At 30.6% G+C, this 18,439-nt stretch overlaps 1 protein-coding gene across 1 annotated transcript; it reads left to right on the forward strand.

Annotated features, from left to right (window-relative positions):
- The first annotated feature begins 2,173 nt into the window (after positions 1 to 2,173).
- LOC134728017 (uncharacterized) lies at positions 2,174 to 3,823 on the forward strand. The gene has a single exon (XM_063592417.1). It carries the CDS (start codon positions 2,174 to 2,176, stop codon positions 3,821 to 3,823), a length of 1,650 nt encoding a protein of 549 aa, XP_063448487.1.
- The last annotated feature ends 14,616 nt before the right edge of the window (positions 3,824 to 18,439 follow it).

Here is an 18,439-nt window from a genome sequence, read left to right on the forward strand (position 1 = left end):
TTGTCTATAGTATATAGCAAGTTAAACAGCAGAAAAGTCGTGGTTAATTTTGAATCTGTTGATCTCGTTTAAATCCAACAGGTAAGTTTTCTTAATTTAGCAGTGTAATTGTTTGTTTTGACGACAAGCTAATTTGGTTGATATGGTATAAACCGAAAGTAAATAATTTCACAATCCGTTCTTTATTGCGTTACTGTTAAACTATTTCAATAAAATATTCCTTTTTTTATTACTTCAATTTGGTTTCAAATGGATAAGGTTCTTACTGTTGGTCTACTATATAGAGACATCACTGTCAGAGAGAGTGCGAATCGTTTGAACAGCCGATATAGTTTGTGATAAGGTAAATCTTTACAATTATATTATATATTTGAGCAGTGTGTTGTGTTGTATACAAACGATTCAATGTGCAGATTTTGTGAAATGAAGCAAGACCTTGCAAATATCAAATGAATGGATGTATTAAATTAAGACGATGAAAGAAGGTCTGTGTTTTTGGAACGAACACATATGTATTGAAAGAAGTAACAGGAGATGGTCAAGATTTGGACTGCAAAAAATAGCCAGTGAAATTGATATTTTACCTAAATTAAAGATGAAAAAAGTTTAAAAAATAGTAACCGCTGTTTTGTTTGGTAAAATTGAATTCAAATCATCGGAAGCCTCGAAATTGATTTTGATTGGTTAATTCAGTTTAAAGATTGACTTGAAAATGAGCAGTTGGGCGATGTGCATCAGACATAACGGTCATTATAATCAAACAAAAGGTATCAATCAAAAGAGTTATGACACATAATAAACCTTTTAGTGAATACAAGCTATAAATCTCACCAGTATTTTTTTTATATCTTATCTTTAATGTATTTCATTTTGAGAACATGATCGAACATTTGGTGTTTATGAGAGATCTTGTATTATTTTTTCACAACTGTTAAAAAGTGAGGACGATTTATATCTTGATCTTTTATGTATTTTTCTGTGGACTCTTTTTGAATATAGGTATGCGACCCTCCAGTTGTCTTTTAACTGTATTTGTCGTTAACTTATTGTCTCATTGAGATTAACCCAGATGTTTTACCAAAAATTCAGTTGGCCAATTGTATTTTAAAATATCATCAAACGATCGTTATATTATACTCAACGTAAAAACTTTTTTTCACACCGCGATGCATCACAGCTGGATATGTGATAATTCTAATATTTTTTATGAAATCACGCCTATGATAGTAAAAATGGTTTTTTTATGTGGGGGGGGGGATTGATATGCATTACTAATATTCAATGCATGATTTTTTTATTTTAAGATTTAAGCGTTTTACTTATAGATTGCCGTCGTCATAATAGGGAAAACGTTTTGAAATATTCGTTGTTTTGGTTTCGTATTAGATTAGCCTTTTTCGCATCTGTGTACCAAATTATCAGTCTGCTCTATTGTATGAGTTTTTGATATACAAGAAACATTACTTTTTTTGACTTAATTATTTCATCTAAATTAGATACATTTTTTTTAAATACACCAACAAACAATGTTATTTAACAATGATTTCCGTCATTGTAATCAAATTCTGATATTGTGGTACACTACTCTGGGATGAATATAATCGTAGCTTAATCTAGCAGCCATTTTTATGTGAGTGGATCTCGGTTTTGATAGATTATGTGATAAATGACCTCATTAATCCAGTCAAGGAGTATCATAAAATGATTTACAAATAGCGGTTTGGTTTATAATATTGCTAAAGTTATCTTTCTTGAAACATAAGCAACTTCCATAACTACATATATAGTTTGTCATTGTCTCAGTTTTGATTAAAAATAAAAATAAATCTTAGTTTAAAAAAATAAATCGATCCTTTTCAAGGAAACCACACACACACTTTACCGTACTATGTGCCAAACAAAGAATCTAGTTTCAAATACATAATGATACATTGTAATGTGACCAGTATAAATTCAAAGCGTGTTTATTTTTTATTGGTTAACTTTGGATTATTTGTCCCTTATTTTTGGTTTTCTGAAAAAATACTGCATTTGCTCTTTACCGTAGTGTAATCTTATCTTAGATCACAGTCTTTGTAATTTTGCAGTAATATTAAGACTTTTGATTTTGCTATGCTTTACACTACTATTTCCATGCTCAGTCATATCTCATTTGTTTTCAGAAATTTTCTCTATGGCATCAACTAGGTTCTGTGATCCTTGTTCCGAAGCTGACAAGTCTTCAACAGCAACAAAGTATTGCTCTGACTGTGAAGAAAGACTTTGTACAGACTGTGATGAATCACATTGCAGATTCAAAGCCTTCAAATCTCACCATGTTATCGACCTGACGTCCATCGGATCCAATAAACTGATGCCTGCGATAAAAAACTGCAATGTCCATTCAGGGATGCTTTTGGATTATTACTGCACAGATCATGATATCGTTTGCTGTAGAGCCTGCATATCTAATGAACACAGGATTTGTCAGAACGTACTCCCATTGGAACTGGCCTCGAAGGATGTAAAAAAGTCTGCACTGTTTAACGATGTTATGGAAGACATGACGCATCTTATTACAACATTGAATGCTTTGGACAATAACAGACAGTCAAACTTACAATCTATGAAGGAATCTAAATCAACAATAACTAAGAAGATCCGAGCAGTGAAATCCAAATTTTTGAAACAAATTGACGATTTGGAGCGTGAATTAACGACCACTTTGTCATCTCTCCAACGAAAACATGAAATGGAAATCAACAAACAAAAGCAAGAAATATCGCAAGTCTTGGTCAATGTTATAGAAAATAAAGACGAGATGGATTTTTTGAGAGATCATGGATCTAAGAATCAGCTCTTTATATTCCTTCGCCAACAAGTAACAAATATTCATAGCGCCGAGGCCAAGATTCAGCAGATAGTATCCGATTCACAAGAATTCAATATAACCTTTGACGAAAAGAAATATGGTAAGCTTGAGTCTTTCGGGTCACTGTCAGAGTATGTCCAACCATGTCAAGTTCAATACAAACCAAAGAAATTTCAACAAGCCCAGATAAAGGCAGAACCAATGAAAAATATTCTAGGGTTTAAGAAGGATACAGTATTAAAATTTAATACTGATGTGGTAAAAAGTATTTTGAGTGTATCAGTGACAGATAATAATAAGCTCCTCATTACTAATACAGCATCATCTGATACCAAACTGTATGTTTACAGAGACTGTAAAGATTATGAAACAGAGATAGCTTTTTCCTCCGAACCTCATGGTGTTGTTGTGATACCTGGTACGGACAGAGCTGTTATTACCCTACCTAACGAGAATTCTATACAATTCATCACTACGACAAAGATGACAAAGGACAACAAAGTTAACGTTGGATTTACATGTTATGGTATCACTGCTGGACATGACAGAATTTACGTTGGTGGTACAGGTGGTACTATCAAAACATTAGACCCCAATGGGACAGTTCTAAAAACGATTCAACAAGGATCTAATGATATTTTCTTCATAGCATATGATGATATTCATGATCATTTGATTGTTAGATGTCATGACAAACTCCTATGTATCAAAGTAGATGGAACACAAGTATACAGCAAGGACGTCTCAGGTTTAGCAGGAGTAACACGCGATAGGCGTGGTAACATTTACTACGGTTGTTACTATGCCAACAGCATACAGAGAATATCATCAGATGGTGAAAACTGTGAAGAAATGCTGAACAAAGACAATGGCATTTACCGTCCGTATGGAATGTGTTTTAATAACGACTTCACGAAACTGTTTGTAATTAATAACGAAGGTAAATCTGTTCGTGTATACAAATGCAAGTAAATGTTTTTATGAAACAACATGAGTACTTGCATTTATATTATGTAATTTATCGTGTTACTTAAATATACACATATAAAGTGCAAACTTCTTTTTTATATTTTCTGTTTAATTTTTTTGCTTTTTTATGCGGTTACGAAGAAATAATATTCGGAGAAAAATAAGTAAAGTACAAACAAAGACGAAATAAACAAAAATGAATATAAAGATTGAGAATAAAAGTGGAAAAATAAAAAAAAAAATACAATAAATAGCGTTCATAAATAGCACGCATTAGTAAACAATACAGGCAAACAAATGTTAAACAAACATTTACAAAGTCTTCGAAAAAAAGATGAAAAAGCCAAATAGAAATGAACAATTTAAACTCACTGACAAAGAAAAAGAAAATACCACAAAAAATCAAATAAAAATTGTAGATTCAATATATGAAATGATTCAAATGTTTACACAATTCATCTGCACTCAAAATATTGAAATTGGTACTTTAATTTAGAAACCACATTTATTGTTATGCAGTGTCTGTTGTATAGTAGTATAATGTTTGGTGAAAATCTTTATATTGTGTATCGCCAACTTGTTTCATTACGTAATTTGCACTTGGTACTTTTTTTGGGGGGTGATTAAGAATACAATATTACAATGTATTTCCTATTTCCTATTTCCTCTTAATACCGCATTTCTATAACGAAACCAACTTTGAGTAGTAATGAATGGTGATCTGCGGCTCACGAATTTTTTTTCCCTCAGGATCTAATTTTCAGTACATTTAGAAGACACATTACATGAACTTATAAATGGATCAGCCACAGTTTCAAGTACTCATATAATCAGCATGTTCTGATGGAATGACAAGTTCACACAGGATATGGGAAATCGTGCGTGTACGAGGTAATACTCTCGGATTGTCTGGCGTCAGCTTTGTACCGAAAGATTTATGAATTAATATGAAAACTATGGTCGCACTCATTTGCACGATTATGGATTAGATTATAATGGTATGTATGCTCTGCAACCTAATCAATCTTTTCCTACCTTATCAGGCCATTATGATACCGTAAACTCTGATGAATATTAAAAGTTACATAGTGTGTAAGTGACCTAATATGATATATACAGGGTCAGTAAATTCCATATGGGGTGAGAGGTCATTTGCACACTATGTAACGAATTTATCTTACCGACTATCTTTCTTTGTTGAATTTAGGCTAAAGCTTTCTTATTTGCTATCATAACACATCTCCTTATTTCTGTATTAAAAATGTTCAAGTGTTAAATTTTAAGAACCTTCTTCAATTGATCTGCACTAAAAAAAACTAATGTAAACGATTAATAACTATGATAAACAACCTTGATATAACAATATAAAACAGAACTTTCAATATTTTAAATAATTAATCAATGCCTAAGTGGCAAATTCACTACTAATCGCGTATTGAAATAAGCCTCGCCTCCCTACTACCCTAATATTGAATATGCACGGTCTCCACGAGGTCGCTTTTAACCAATCATATTCCTAGAAATGTATTTGAGGTAAGATAATATCCCGGATTGCCAAATTATTCAACACAAGTATCGATTGAAAACACAAAATCACTATCAAATGGACATATGCAAAACGGTATAGATGAAGAAAATTGGTGTTACATGTGTGTTAATTTGTGTTTTGCTATTCCTTGTAGTTGTCATTCTCTTGTATTCAACGACATAATTAATGTTATATATTAATTAATATCAAATTAGGTAATACTACGATCAATCAAAGGGTTGCCTAGTATGTGAAATCTGCGTAAGTTTTATTTACAGTTTTTTGTGTGTTTATTTGACAGACAATAACAATCAAAACCAAGGAGTAAACAAAGACTTACAAAACCAAAAGACATTTACATGAACAGATATAAATAAGAAATAAGAAACAACACGAACTCCACTAAAACATATGACGTGGTGCTGTACTTAAATATCCCGTCTTTAACATTGAGTTATTGTGCTATTGAAAATGTTTTGTATTCCTGTATTTCATTTTGTTTATGTGCTTTGTTTACATGCCTTTTTTGTTACTTTGTTACTTTTTTGTAATGTTATAGTGATAAAGATTATAACCCAATACTGAATGCTATACCCCTATTTTGATATTTTAGCCTATTAAGTCTGTTTTTTTCACACATTGTTGTCACTATAATATGTATTATCTGCATAAGAATATACCTGTACCTAGTCAGAAATTTTTTGTTATCCACTCATTTGATGCGTTTGAGCTTTTGTTTTTTTCCCATTTGATTAGGGTCTTTCTGTTTTAATGTTTGCATTTTCGTGGGAGTTCAGTATTTTTGCGATTTCCTTTTACATGTAAAATTGTAAGATGTCGGCCGAAGAATGCCAACACGATCAGTTTTCACATTACATATGATTTGTAAAAACATTTTTTACGAAACCGAATAAATGACGGGTTATATTTTCTTTACTTCTGTAGCATATACATATCGGTGTGGTATATACATTTAATGATTTGGAACATCGCCAGTTTGTCAGTTTGTCAGTTTAGTGAACATGTTGAATTGTTAAATATTTTAAAACCGGAAATTGTAAAAGATAACATCGTATTCACCTACATTGGGAGGCGTATTATTAAAATTTAAAAGTTAATAAATTTGAAAGAAATTGTGCTGTGTTAATGTATATTTTTAGCTGCACATTGACACTTGAATAATTCAGTCAGTCTCCTTTCAAATTGAAATGCTAGGATTGCGAAGACTTCAATTGAATACTTTTGAAGCTAGATATCTTATTATATTTATGGAATAAAACTATAGTACAAACGTTTGAAGATAAAGTTCTCAGTGGATTATTGTAAACAACTTTTCATACTGTATATTTTGGTAGTTATTGCTTTTTAATTTCAATAAAACATTTTTTGTTGGTTTTATATTTTGTTGATTTTCGGAAAATAACTATAGAACATTATAGACGTATAGATTTGTAAAGTTATAATGTACAAACCCACGATGAAAAGTAATAACCTGTACAAAATAATAACATGTTCATGGCATATATGTGTACAGAGCCACTTCATATGTATCAAAGAAGCACAAAAAGGCACATGAACAAAACACATTAGCAAAAATGAAAGCCAAGAATACGAGCATTACCATAGAACAATAACACAATAACAGGTGAACAAGTGCCGAGCTACGTCAAATGAATATCAATAAAAACAGACTAAACATAAAAGTAATATTACTAAACATATATAAAAAAATAGTATACAACGTAGGTATCCCGAATCTCAACTTCATGACCATCTTGTATTTGTGAAGTTGATACGGAATATTTATCAACAAGGTGGATGAATCTTTTGAGAAAAATTACAAGATGTTCTTTGATATACTCCTGGTTTAACAACTTTCTTCTCATATACTTGTGACGTTTTACAAAGGCTGAGTAAGAGTTGCAAGCTCCTGAATATGGAATAAGTTTGAAAATGTATATCTCATATGCAGGTGAAGTTGGTATATTGCCACTATGGTGGAGAAATTGATAATTTTATTAAAATTAAAATCGTCTCGTTTGCCATAGATTATGGTACTGAGATGACCGAGTATGTCAAATTCGATAAATAAGTCTAAAAATGAGATGAAGGAAGTCGACTCTGTTGTTACTTTAATTTCAAGTTTTAGGGAATATATCAATGGAGTCCAATCAGAAAAGTTTGGATTGTTAGTGGAAGAAACCTTCGTCTTTTATTGTAATTGTATGTAATTGTATGTCAAGCGTGCCATAAAACTATCACTACAAACTGCGCAGAGTCTGAATTGACCAGTTTTTGTGCTTGACCAGTAAAATCGAGCACACATTTTACTCGACTAGTCTCGACATTGTCTTGACTGGACTTAACTGTACTTAAGTGTACTCGACTAGGTCTCGACTTTACTTAATTAGTCTGAAATGGTTTTGACCAAGGCTTGACCTGTCTCGACCTGTCTTGACTATTCTCGACTCAGTCTGAACCAGTCTCGACTAGTCTTGACTCAGTCTCGACTAGTCTTGACCTTCAAATTTAGTTTTAACTGGTATAAAGAAGCCCATCTAACTAAATTAAATATTGATCTTACAAAATTCAAGCTTATTAGGTAGTCTGATTACTGGCTGTGAAATAAAAAAAAAAAAAATTTACAATAGGTAAAAATAAAAATTATTATATAAATTCAGATAGGCATCTTTAAATTTTCTTATTACTTTTTCAAATCAACTTGGATTTTCATCAAACTATGCACCTATCTAAGATATATATCAAGCTTACTGAATCCCATTTTATTTACTTTTTTGTTGTATAGCTATGAAATTTAAGAACTAAAGTCATCTCGGTAAAAAAAGCTAGGATTTGCAATTTGGACAAAATAGAGATAGGCATCTTTAATTTTTTAATAACTTTTTCAAAATCACTTGGATTTTCATCAAGCTATACAGCTATCTTAGATATATATGAAGCTTACTGAATCCCATTTCATTTACTTTTTTGTTGTATAGCTGTAAAATTTAAGAATTAAAGTCATCTCGATAAAAAAACCTAGGATTTGCAATTTGGACAAAATAGAGATAGGCATCTTTAATTTTTTAATAACTTTTTCAAATCAACTTGGATTGTCATCAAACTATGCAGCTATCTTAAATATATATCAAGCTTACTGAATCCCATTTCATTTACTTTTTTATTGTATTGCTGTAAAATTTAGGAATTAAAGAAATGTTGGTAAAAAAAGCTAGGATTTGCAATTTCGGACAAAATAGAGATAGTACACTTTAAATTTTCTAATAACTTTTTCAAAATCACTTGGATTTTCATCAAACTATGCAGCTATCTTAGATATATATCAAGCTTATTGAATCCCATTTCATTTACTTTTTTGTTGTATTGCTGTAAAATTTAAGAATTAAAGTCATCTCGGTAAAAAAAGCTAGGATTTGCAGTTCAGACAAAATAGAGATAGGCATGTTTAATTTTTTTAATAACTTTTTCAAATCAACTTGGATTGTCATCAAACTATGCAGCTATCTTAAATATATATCAAGCTTACTGAATCCCATTTCATTTACTTTTTTATTGTATTGCTGTAAAATTTAGGAATTAAAGAAATGTTGGTAAAAAAAGTTAGGATTTGCAATTTCGGACAAAATAGAGATAGTACACTTTAAATTTTCTAATAACTTTTTCAAAATCACTTGGATTTTCATCAAACTATGCAGCTATCTCAGATATATATCAAGCTTATTGAATCCCGTTTCATTTACTTTTTTGTTGTATTGCTGTAAAATTTAAGAATTAAAGTCATCTCGGAAAAAAAATCTAGGATTTGCAGTTCAGACAAAATAGAGATAGGCATCTTTAATTTTTTTAATAACTTTTTCAAATCAACTTTGATTGTCATCAAACTATGCAGCTATCTTAGATATATCAAGCTTACTGAATCCTATTTCATTTAATTTTTTATTGTATTGCTGTAAAATTTAAGAATTAAAGAAATGTTTGTAAAAAAAGCTAGGATTTGCAATTCGGACAAAATAGAGATAGTACACTTTAAATTTTCTAATAACTTTTTCAAATCAACTTGGATTTTGATCAAACTAGGCAGCTCTCTTAGATATATATCAAGCTTACTGAATCCCAGGTTATTTTGTTTTTTGTTGAATTGCTGTCAAGTTAAAGAATTTAATTAATCTAGGTCAAGAAAGCTAGAATTTGCAGTTCAACCAAAATAAAGATAGTTCACTTTAATTTTTTTAATATTTTTTTCAAGTCAACTTGGATTTTATTCAAACTATATAGCTACCTTGGTGATGTATCAGTTTTACTGAAACATAGGTTGTTATTTAGTTTAGTGTATTTCTGTCAAATTTAAGAATTTAATTAGTCTACATGTAGGTTGAAAAGCTTCAATATTAGATATATATCTTTCCTCATAATTTTGGAAAAAGTATATATAAATTAGTTATATAATTCCTTTAATGTTTTATTCCTTTTGATATATATATTCTATAAATATATCAAAAAGCAAAGAAAAAATAAAGAAATTATTCAAATAGTTCTTCTGATTTGCGATGATTTATAAGGCAATACCTTCTATTTGGGGCAAACTTATTAAAAAGATCACATCTACCAGAGTTTTAAATTCTAAATAACATTTATTCAAAGTTGCAACATCCTGTTAAATCTAAATCGCAAGGCTTTTTTAATTCTCTTGATAAGTAATACATGAGTTTAAGAAAAGTAGGGCTTTCTTTTTACCTGTAAAACTCAGGTGTACTGATGTAATTAAACCATTTATAGTGCCATGTCATTAAATTTGACAAAAAAATATTTTAAGATTTGATTAAAATAAATTTTTACTGTAACTTTGAAACACATTTCTTTTTTTAAAAGGTTATCAAGGATTGTTGTGAAACTTCATGATATTATTTTTTTGTTTTACTACAAAAAAAGGGGTTTATTTTGTTTAAGCTGATTTTAAAAAGATATAAAATCTTAAAAAAGACACCTTTTTTTTGTTAAAACAAAAATTTAATATTTTTATTTAAAGAAAGATATATTTCGAATATCAAAGCTTTTTGACCTACATGTAGATTAATTAAATTCTTAAATTTGACAGAAATACACCAAACTAAATAACAACTTATGGTTTAGTAAGATATTTAGCAAGAATATTGCAAATATAGTTATAGAGTTTGATGAAAATCTAAGTTTATTTCAAAAAATTAAAGTGTATTTTGTCAAAACTGCAAATCCTAGCTTTTTTACCTATAATACGTTGATTCTTAAATTTTACAGCAATACAACCAAAAGCTAAATAACCTGGGTTTCAAGAAGCTTGATATGTATCTAAGATAGCTGCATAGTTTGATCAAAATCGGTGTTGATTTGAAAAAGTTATTAAAAAATTTAAAGTGTACTATCTCTATTTTGTCTGAATTGCAAATTCTAGCTTTTTTACCAACATTACTTTAAATCTTAAATTTTACAGCAATACAACAAAAAAGTAAATGAAATGGGATTCAGTAAGCTTGATATACATCTAAGATAGCTGCATAGTTTGATGACCATTCAAGTTGATTTGAAAAAGATATTAAAAAAAATAAAGATGCCTATCTCTATTTTGTCCAAATTGCAAATCCTAGCTTTTTTTACCGAGATGACTTTAATTCTTAAATTTTACAGCTATACAAAACAAAAGTAAATGAAATGGGATTCAGTAAGCTTGATATATATCTAAGATAGCTGCATAGTTTGATGACAATCCAAGTTGATTTGAAAAAGTTTTAAAAAAAATTAGAGATGCCTATCTCTATTTTGTCTGAATTGCAAATCCTAGCTTGTTTTACCGAGATAACTTTAATTCTTAAATTTTACAGCAATACAACAAAAAAGTAAATGAAATGGGATTCAGTAAGCTTCATATATATCTAAGATAGCTGCAAAGCTTCATGAAAATCCAAGTGATTTTGAAAAAGTTATTAAAAAAATTAAAGATGCCTATCTCTAATTTGTCCAAATTTCAAATCCTAGCTTTTTTTACCGAGATGACTTTAATTCTTAAATTTCATAGCTATACAACAAAAAAGTAAATAAAATGGGATTCAGTAAGCTTGATATATATCTTAGATAGGTGCATAGTTTGATGAAAATCCAAGTTGATTTGAAAAAGTAATTAGAAAATTTAAAGATGCCTATCTGAATTTATATAATAATTTTTATTTTTACCTATTGTAATTTTTTTTTTTTTATATTTCACAGCCAGTAATCAAACTATCTACTAAAGCTTGAATTTGTAAGATCAATATTTAATTTAGTTAGATGGGCTTCTTTATACCAGTCAAAACTAAATTTGAAGGTCAAGACTAGTCGAGACAGGTCGAGACTGGTTCAGACTGAGTCGAGACTAGTCGAGACAGGTCAAGACTGGTTCAGACTGAGTCGAGACTAGTCAAGACTGGTCGAGACAGGTCGAGCCTTGGTCAAGACCATTTCAGACTAATTAAGTAAAGTCGACACCTAGTGGAGTACACTTAAGTACAGTTAAGTCCAGTCGAGACAATGTCGAGGCTAGTTGAGTAAAATGTGTGCTCGATTTTACTGGTCGAGCACAAAAACTGGTCAATTCAGACTCTGAGCAGTTTGTAGTGTATACCTGTAGTGTCTCCAATGAGGTTTGAGTATTGAATCGAATTCATGTTTTTGTGGTTAATATACTGTTTTGAAATAAAAATTAAAAAAAAAAAATATCATACCACATTATTCACGATCCGATTGAGACACTTGACCACCGAACTTTTGTTTTTTTTATACCATCGACGTATCGAGGATTATAACATTTTATAATTGTACGTCTCTACTTCATTGTGTCCAAAAAAAATTTCGTTCACTTATTTTAGTTTGCATCGTCCAAGTGTTAGAGCATCATCAATATTAATTTGTGAATCTTAATGACCCGGCTTCTTTGAAATTCTTGTTTTGACAAGTGTCTGAAGGATCTCCGATTCGTACAAAATTAGGAGAGATCGGCAAGAAGAAGTGCATAGTTCGTTCCCATTGGATTGACGACAATTTGTTGAACAAGTCTACCTCCAAATGAAAAAGATATATTGTCAAAATAAAACTTGCTACGTTTATTTACGCTCTTTCTTTGAACGCTACTTGGATATTTGTAATAGTTTATTGGCTTTTTTGAAATTTGTCTGTCTTTGACCTTGTCTTTGACCTTGTCTGTGACCTTGTCTTTGAGCTTGTCTGTTACTGAAGTTTGTTATTGTATGTCTATGATTTCATATTAATGACAACTGAAAAAATAATAGCGTAGAATAAATATAAAATCTACCTATGTTATTAAAAATCATGATATTTTTTTTTCTGCACTCAACATGCTTAATGTTCATATGGACCCTTCGGCTTCACTTCCAATTTTACTCTGAGTACAGACAAACCTGTGCATCTGGAAAAAGATAAATAAAACTAAAATATATAGTATGTTTTAAAAAATTCAAAACTTAACTGGATTTTGCAGTCCACGTGGACCTTGATAGAAAAAATATTATAAGCTGTCTGTGTCAATAAATCCCTAAGAATATAAAACCGAAAAATATTCCTGTGCAGCCGGCATAATTATATATTGTTATCATCATTACATTTTTTCTATATATAACTCTAGCAATAAATAGTTTGATTTAAATATTGAAACTTCATATTTCATGATTTAAAATGTATTTAAATTGTGTGTTTATTTTTAACCAGGAAGTGTGCTTATTTTGTTAACAGCGCCACGTGGTGTATAAATTATCATACATCACACAGGTGTTTTACTGTTGTCTTCAAGAACCAGAATTACAAGTTAAACAGTAGAACCGTCGTGGTTTTATTCTTAATTAGAAGCTTAACGAAAATTAATCAGGTATGTAAACTCATTTTGTAATATTTTTTTTTTATGAAGAACTAAGCTAGCTTAGGTAGATACCGTTAAAACCGAAAGTAAATATTTTATCAATCCTTTGTTTATTCCTTTTTTGTTAAGATAGTCACATGTTACTTTAAAAATATTCTGTTTTGTAAATAAATTAATTTGGTTTCAAATGGATACCCAGTCAACAGACTAACAGTGGGCCAACGTTGGCAAATGGTCGGCCCGTTGGTCGACCGTTGGTGTTGGCTTCACAACATTGGCCCAACGTTGGCAAATTGTCGGTCCGTTGGTCGCAAGTTTATGTTGGCTGCACAACATTGGTCCAACGTTGGCAAATTGTTGGTCCGTTAGTCGCAAGTTTATGTTGGCTGCACAACATTGGCCCAACGTTGGCAAATTGTCGGTACATTGGTCGCACGTTGGTGTCGGCTGCACAACATTGGCCCAACGTTGGTCTGTTGTTGTAAATTCATATTATTATCTCATGTTGGTTATAAATAATCGGGCAAATGTTGGCATTATGTTAGTAGCAACATAGGGTCGATATGAAATTTTGTTAATAGAATTGATTATATAATATTTTACGTTTTATTTCTCTTGGGAGGCGGATAATTTCGATTGCAGCAGGCTTTATGAAAAGTTAATGTTATACCGAAAGTGTTTATCAACTGAAATTACATTTACAACTCTATGTTGGGCCAATGCTGGCCCAACATTGCGTGATCATATATTATACTCTATATATAAGTCAGGTAAAATCTATACTAGAATATCATTACTGTAATAAAAAAATGTATATAGTAAACATAGATTGCCTGGTTAAAAATTAAAATTTATTGCAATCATTATTTATAATAACTTTATTCATTAAACTTTGTGAAACATAATAATAGCAATTATATGCAGAATGATATTTGATACAGCCAGTCTGTTAATCAAGCCCATTCTGATAAGGTTGACCATATGTTCGACAAATTTCAAAGATAGTTGCTATGGTAATTAAGTTTATAGGAAATCTGAATGTAATGGGATGGTCACTTTTGTGATTATTTCCTGTTGTGTATTTGTAAGAAAGCAGTGATACGAAGAAAACAAAAAGAGAATTTCAGGTCATCTGAGATTCAAAGAGAAAGATAGTAACATGTAAGTTGTAACTTTAAAAAATCTGATATATATATATACGATTCAGAATGACAAATACAGTATGATTTTTTAATCTGAGGGATGTTGTTAAAAATCAAAACATATATTAATTTCTATCATTTTATAATGCTGATCTTGAAGTTTATAAATTTCGGGTGAAATATTTTCTAGATTTTAAATCATTTCAATCCTATTAATTATCATGAAATATTTGCCACTGAACATTAGTATCTTCAAACAAATGGTAAATTATATAAATCTATAACCACAACATGTATGATCATTACTGAAGTTAATGGAATAAAATTGTCTTAAGATGTAACTTATTCCGTAATGTTTCAAAAATGTGGTATAATGATTTCTACTTCATTAAAATATAAATGAATTTGTTAGTTTTATTGTATTTCTAAATCGCATGCAAACAGATACGATATATTTGTGAAACCTGATCATATACACACTTGCATGTGTAACAGTGTTTTTATATATCAAATATATAACTGTTCATTAATACACATCTTAATTATTCTTTATATATCATGACAAATCCGTCTAATACTAATGAATTTCTGACCATTAGACAAATAACCAATATAAAAAAAAAATGGTCATTTAAGATTTTATTTTGTATTAAATAGTGTTTAAACTATTTAGAATATACATTAATTTATATTACATATCTAGAAGGGAGATTACGCACGCATGCATTAGACAAATGCGCAATTCGAGTTTACTTATAACTTTATTACAGAGTCGGTTAGAAAAAAAAAACATAGCTGTAAAGAGTCTTCGGATAAGGAGATAGATGATGCAGCTAAAAATTGGCGGCGCTTAAGCCTTGACAGAGAAGGTGGCAAGAAACAGAGAAGGGAAAAAAGAATAACATATTATATAAATAATAATGACACTGTTGAAGTTCAAATTGAGGAGGACACTACTCGTGGTGACGACCAATGATATCAAATTTAAAATAAATAAAGTTGCATCTTCTGAATTATTTAATTTTCATTCTGGATCTGGAACCAATACAACTAAAATTACGTCTCCGAAAAAACTATTTGTATGATCGCCTAACCATAAGCCATACGTCATTTGTTCTGTTAAAGAAATAAATGAAATTGATATGAAAAAAGAAGATGTGGTATGATTACTAATGAGACAACTCTTTACAAGACACCAAATGACACAGAGTTTATCTGGTCGATCCATCAAACATTGCCAAAGAAATATCTTAGCGTCACACAATAGATCAAATTAATGAGGCAAAGTTCATGAAAACAACAAGGACAGTAAAAACAATGGGTAATACAAAAATACAGAATTGCTACCTTAAACTTTGGCAGTTTGGAATACAAAAAAATATTAAATGCGCTCCGGAGTATTTATCATATACAGCTCCTCATGCAGCATCCATTGTAATTTGGTTGAAACAATAGACCAACGTATTGCCAACATAAAAATGAGAAATACCTACCTTGGACCAACATAGTGCCAACCTAAGAAAAGATATTTCTACGTTGGTCCAACGTTGTGCCAACATGGATTTCGTTTTTTATACAATGGGCCAACGTTGGCTCTATGTATTGCATATAATCGTACAACGTTGGGCCAACATGAAGCCATCATGTTGTGCCAACGTAGGCCCACTTTGCACTTATACGTTGGGCCAACGTTAAAATACAACGTTGGGCCAATGCAATGATATACGTTGTGCCAATGTTGGGCCAACATACTCATGTTGTCTGGGTATCTTTCTTTCTCTGATTCTTCTTTATGTAATCGATATTCAGGTAAAAATCACTGTTAAGAAAGTGCGAATCGTATCTTCAATAAGATTTGTGTATTGAATCGAATTCATTTATTTGTAGTTAAGATAATGTTTTGAAATAAAAGAAATAAAGCAAACAAATAATATATTACCATACTATTTACGATCCGAGTGCGACACTTGACCACCGAATTTTTTTTTTTTTTTTATGTCATCGACGTATCGGGTAGTATTACATTTTACAATTGTACGTCTCTACGTCCTTGCGTCCAACAGATATTTTCGTCCACTTATTTTTAGTTTGCATCATCCAAGTGTTAGAGCATCATCAATATTAATTTGTGAAATTTAATGACCCGGCTTCTTTGATATTCTTGTTTTGACAAGTGTTTGAAGGATCTCCGATTCGTACGAAAATAAGAAGAGATCGGCAAGAAGAAGCGGATATTTCGTTCCCGTAGGATTGACGACAATTTGTTGAACAAGCCTACCTCCAAATAAAATAGATATATTGTCACAAGAAAACTGGCTACGTTTATTTACGCTCTTTCTTTGAACGCTACTTGGATATTTTTAAAAGTTTATTGGCTTTTTTGAAATTTGTCTGTCTATGACCTTGTCTTTGACCTTGTATGTTACTGAAGTTTGTAATTGTATGTCTATGATTTCGTATTAATGACAAATGAAAAAATAAGAGCGTAGAATGAAAATCTATCTATGTTATTAAAAATCATGATATCTTTTTTTCTGCACTCAACATGCTTAATGTTCATATGGACCCGTCGGCTTCAGTTCCAATTTTACTCTGAGTACTGACAAACCTGTGCATCTGGAAAAAGATAAATAAAACTAAAATATATAGTATGTTTTAAAAAATTCAAAACTAAACTGGATTTTGCAGTCCACATGAACCTTGATAGAAAAAATATTGTAAGCTGTCTGTGTCAATAAATCCCTAAGAATATAAAACCGAAAAATATTCCTGTGCAGCCGGCATAATTATATATTGTTATCATCATTACAATTTTTCTATATACAACTCTAGCAATAAATAGTTTGATTTAAATATTGAAACTTCATATTTCATGATTTAAAATGTATTTAAATTGTGTGTTTATTTTTAACCAGGAAGTGTGCCTATTTTGTTAACAGCGCCACGTAGTGTTTAAAATCATCATACATCACACAGGTGTTTTACTGTTGTCTTCAAGAACCAGAATTACTAGTTAAACAGTAGAACCGTCGTGGTTTCATTCTTAATTAGAAGCTTAACGAAAATTAATCAGGTATGTAATCTAATTTTGTAATATTTTTTTTATGAAGAGCTAAACTAGCTTAGGTAGATACCGTTAAAACCGAAAGTAAATATTTTAACAATCCTTTGTTTATTCCGTTTATGTTAAGATAGTCACATGTTACTTTAAAAGTATTCTGTTATGTAAATAAATTAATTTGGTTTCAAATGGATATTTTTCTTTCTCTGATTCTTCTTTATGTAATCGATATTCAGGCAAAAATCACTGTTAAGAAAGTGCGAATCATATCTATGTTAGAAAAGTGCGAATCGATAAATGATCGATATCGCTTGTTGTAGGGTATATATTTTACTTTTATAAAATATAGGTAGATTGTAGTTATTAGAAAAGAGGGTCGAAAGATACCAGTGGGACAGTCAAACTTTCAACTGACGACGCCATGACTAAAACAGAGACATAATATCAGACAAATAACAGAACACAATACACATGATACACAAAATAGAAAACTAAAAACAAAGTAACACAAACCCGACCAAACATTTGGGGTGATCTCAGATGGTCCAAAAAGGTGAGCAAATCCTGCTCAACAATATCAAATGTTCGGAATGTTATACACAATGGTTAGTACCACAATATACAGATATACTTTGATTTGCGTAGTGAATACATTACAATTAGCATTATTAGGAAAACGATCAAATCATTAGAATATGCTTATTGACAATTCTACTAGGTAAATTATGTCTCTCGTCTATTTTATTCCTTTTCTGTTCTGGTTGAAAGACAATAACAATCAAAACCAAGGAGTAAACAAAGTCTCACAAAACCAAACGACATTTACATCAACAGTTATAAATAATAAATAAGAAACAACACGAACTCCAATAAAAAATGGGAGTAAAATCAGGTGTTCCGGAAGGATAAGCATTTCCTGCACCGCATACGGCACCCGTCGTGTTATTTCTTTGTTCAGTTCGGTAATGATGAAAAGTTATTATGACTG

Source organism: Mytilus trossulus, chromosome 8, assembly GCF_036588685.1.
Source record: "Mytilus trossulus isolate FHL-02 chromosome 8, PNRI_Mtr1.1.1.hap1, whole genome shotgun sequence".
Classification (NCBI taxonomy): Eukaryota; Metazoa; Mollusca; class Bivalvia; order Mytilida; family Mytilidae; genus Mytilus; species Mytilus trossulus.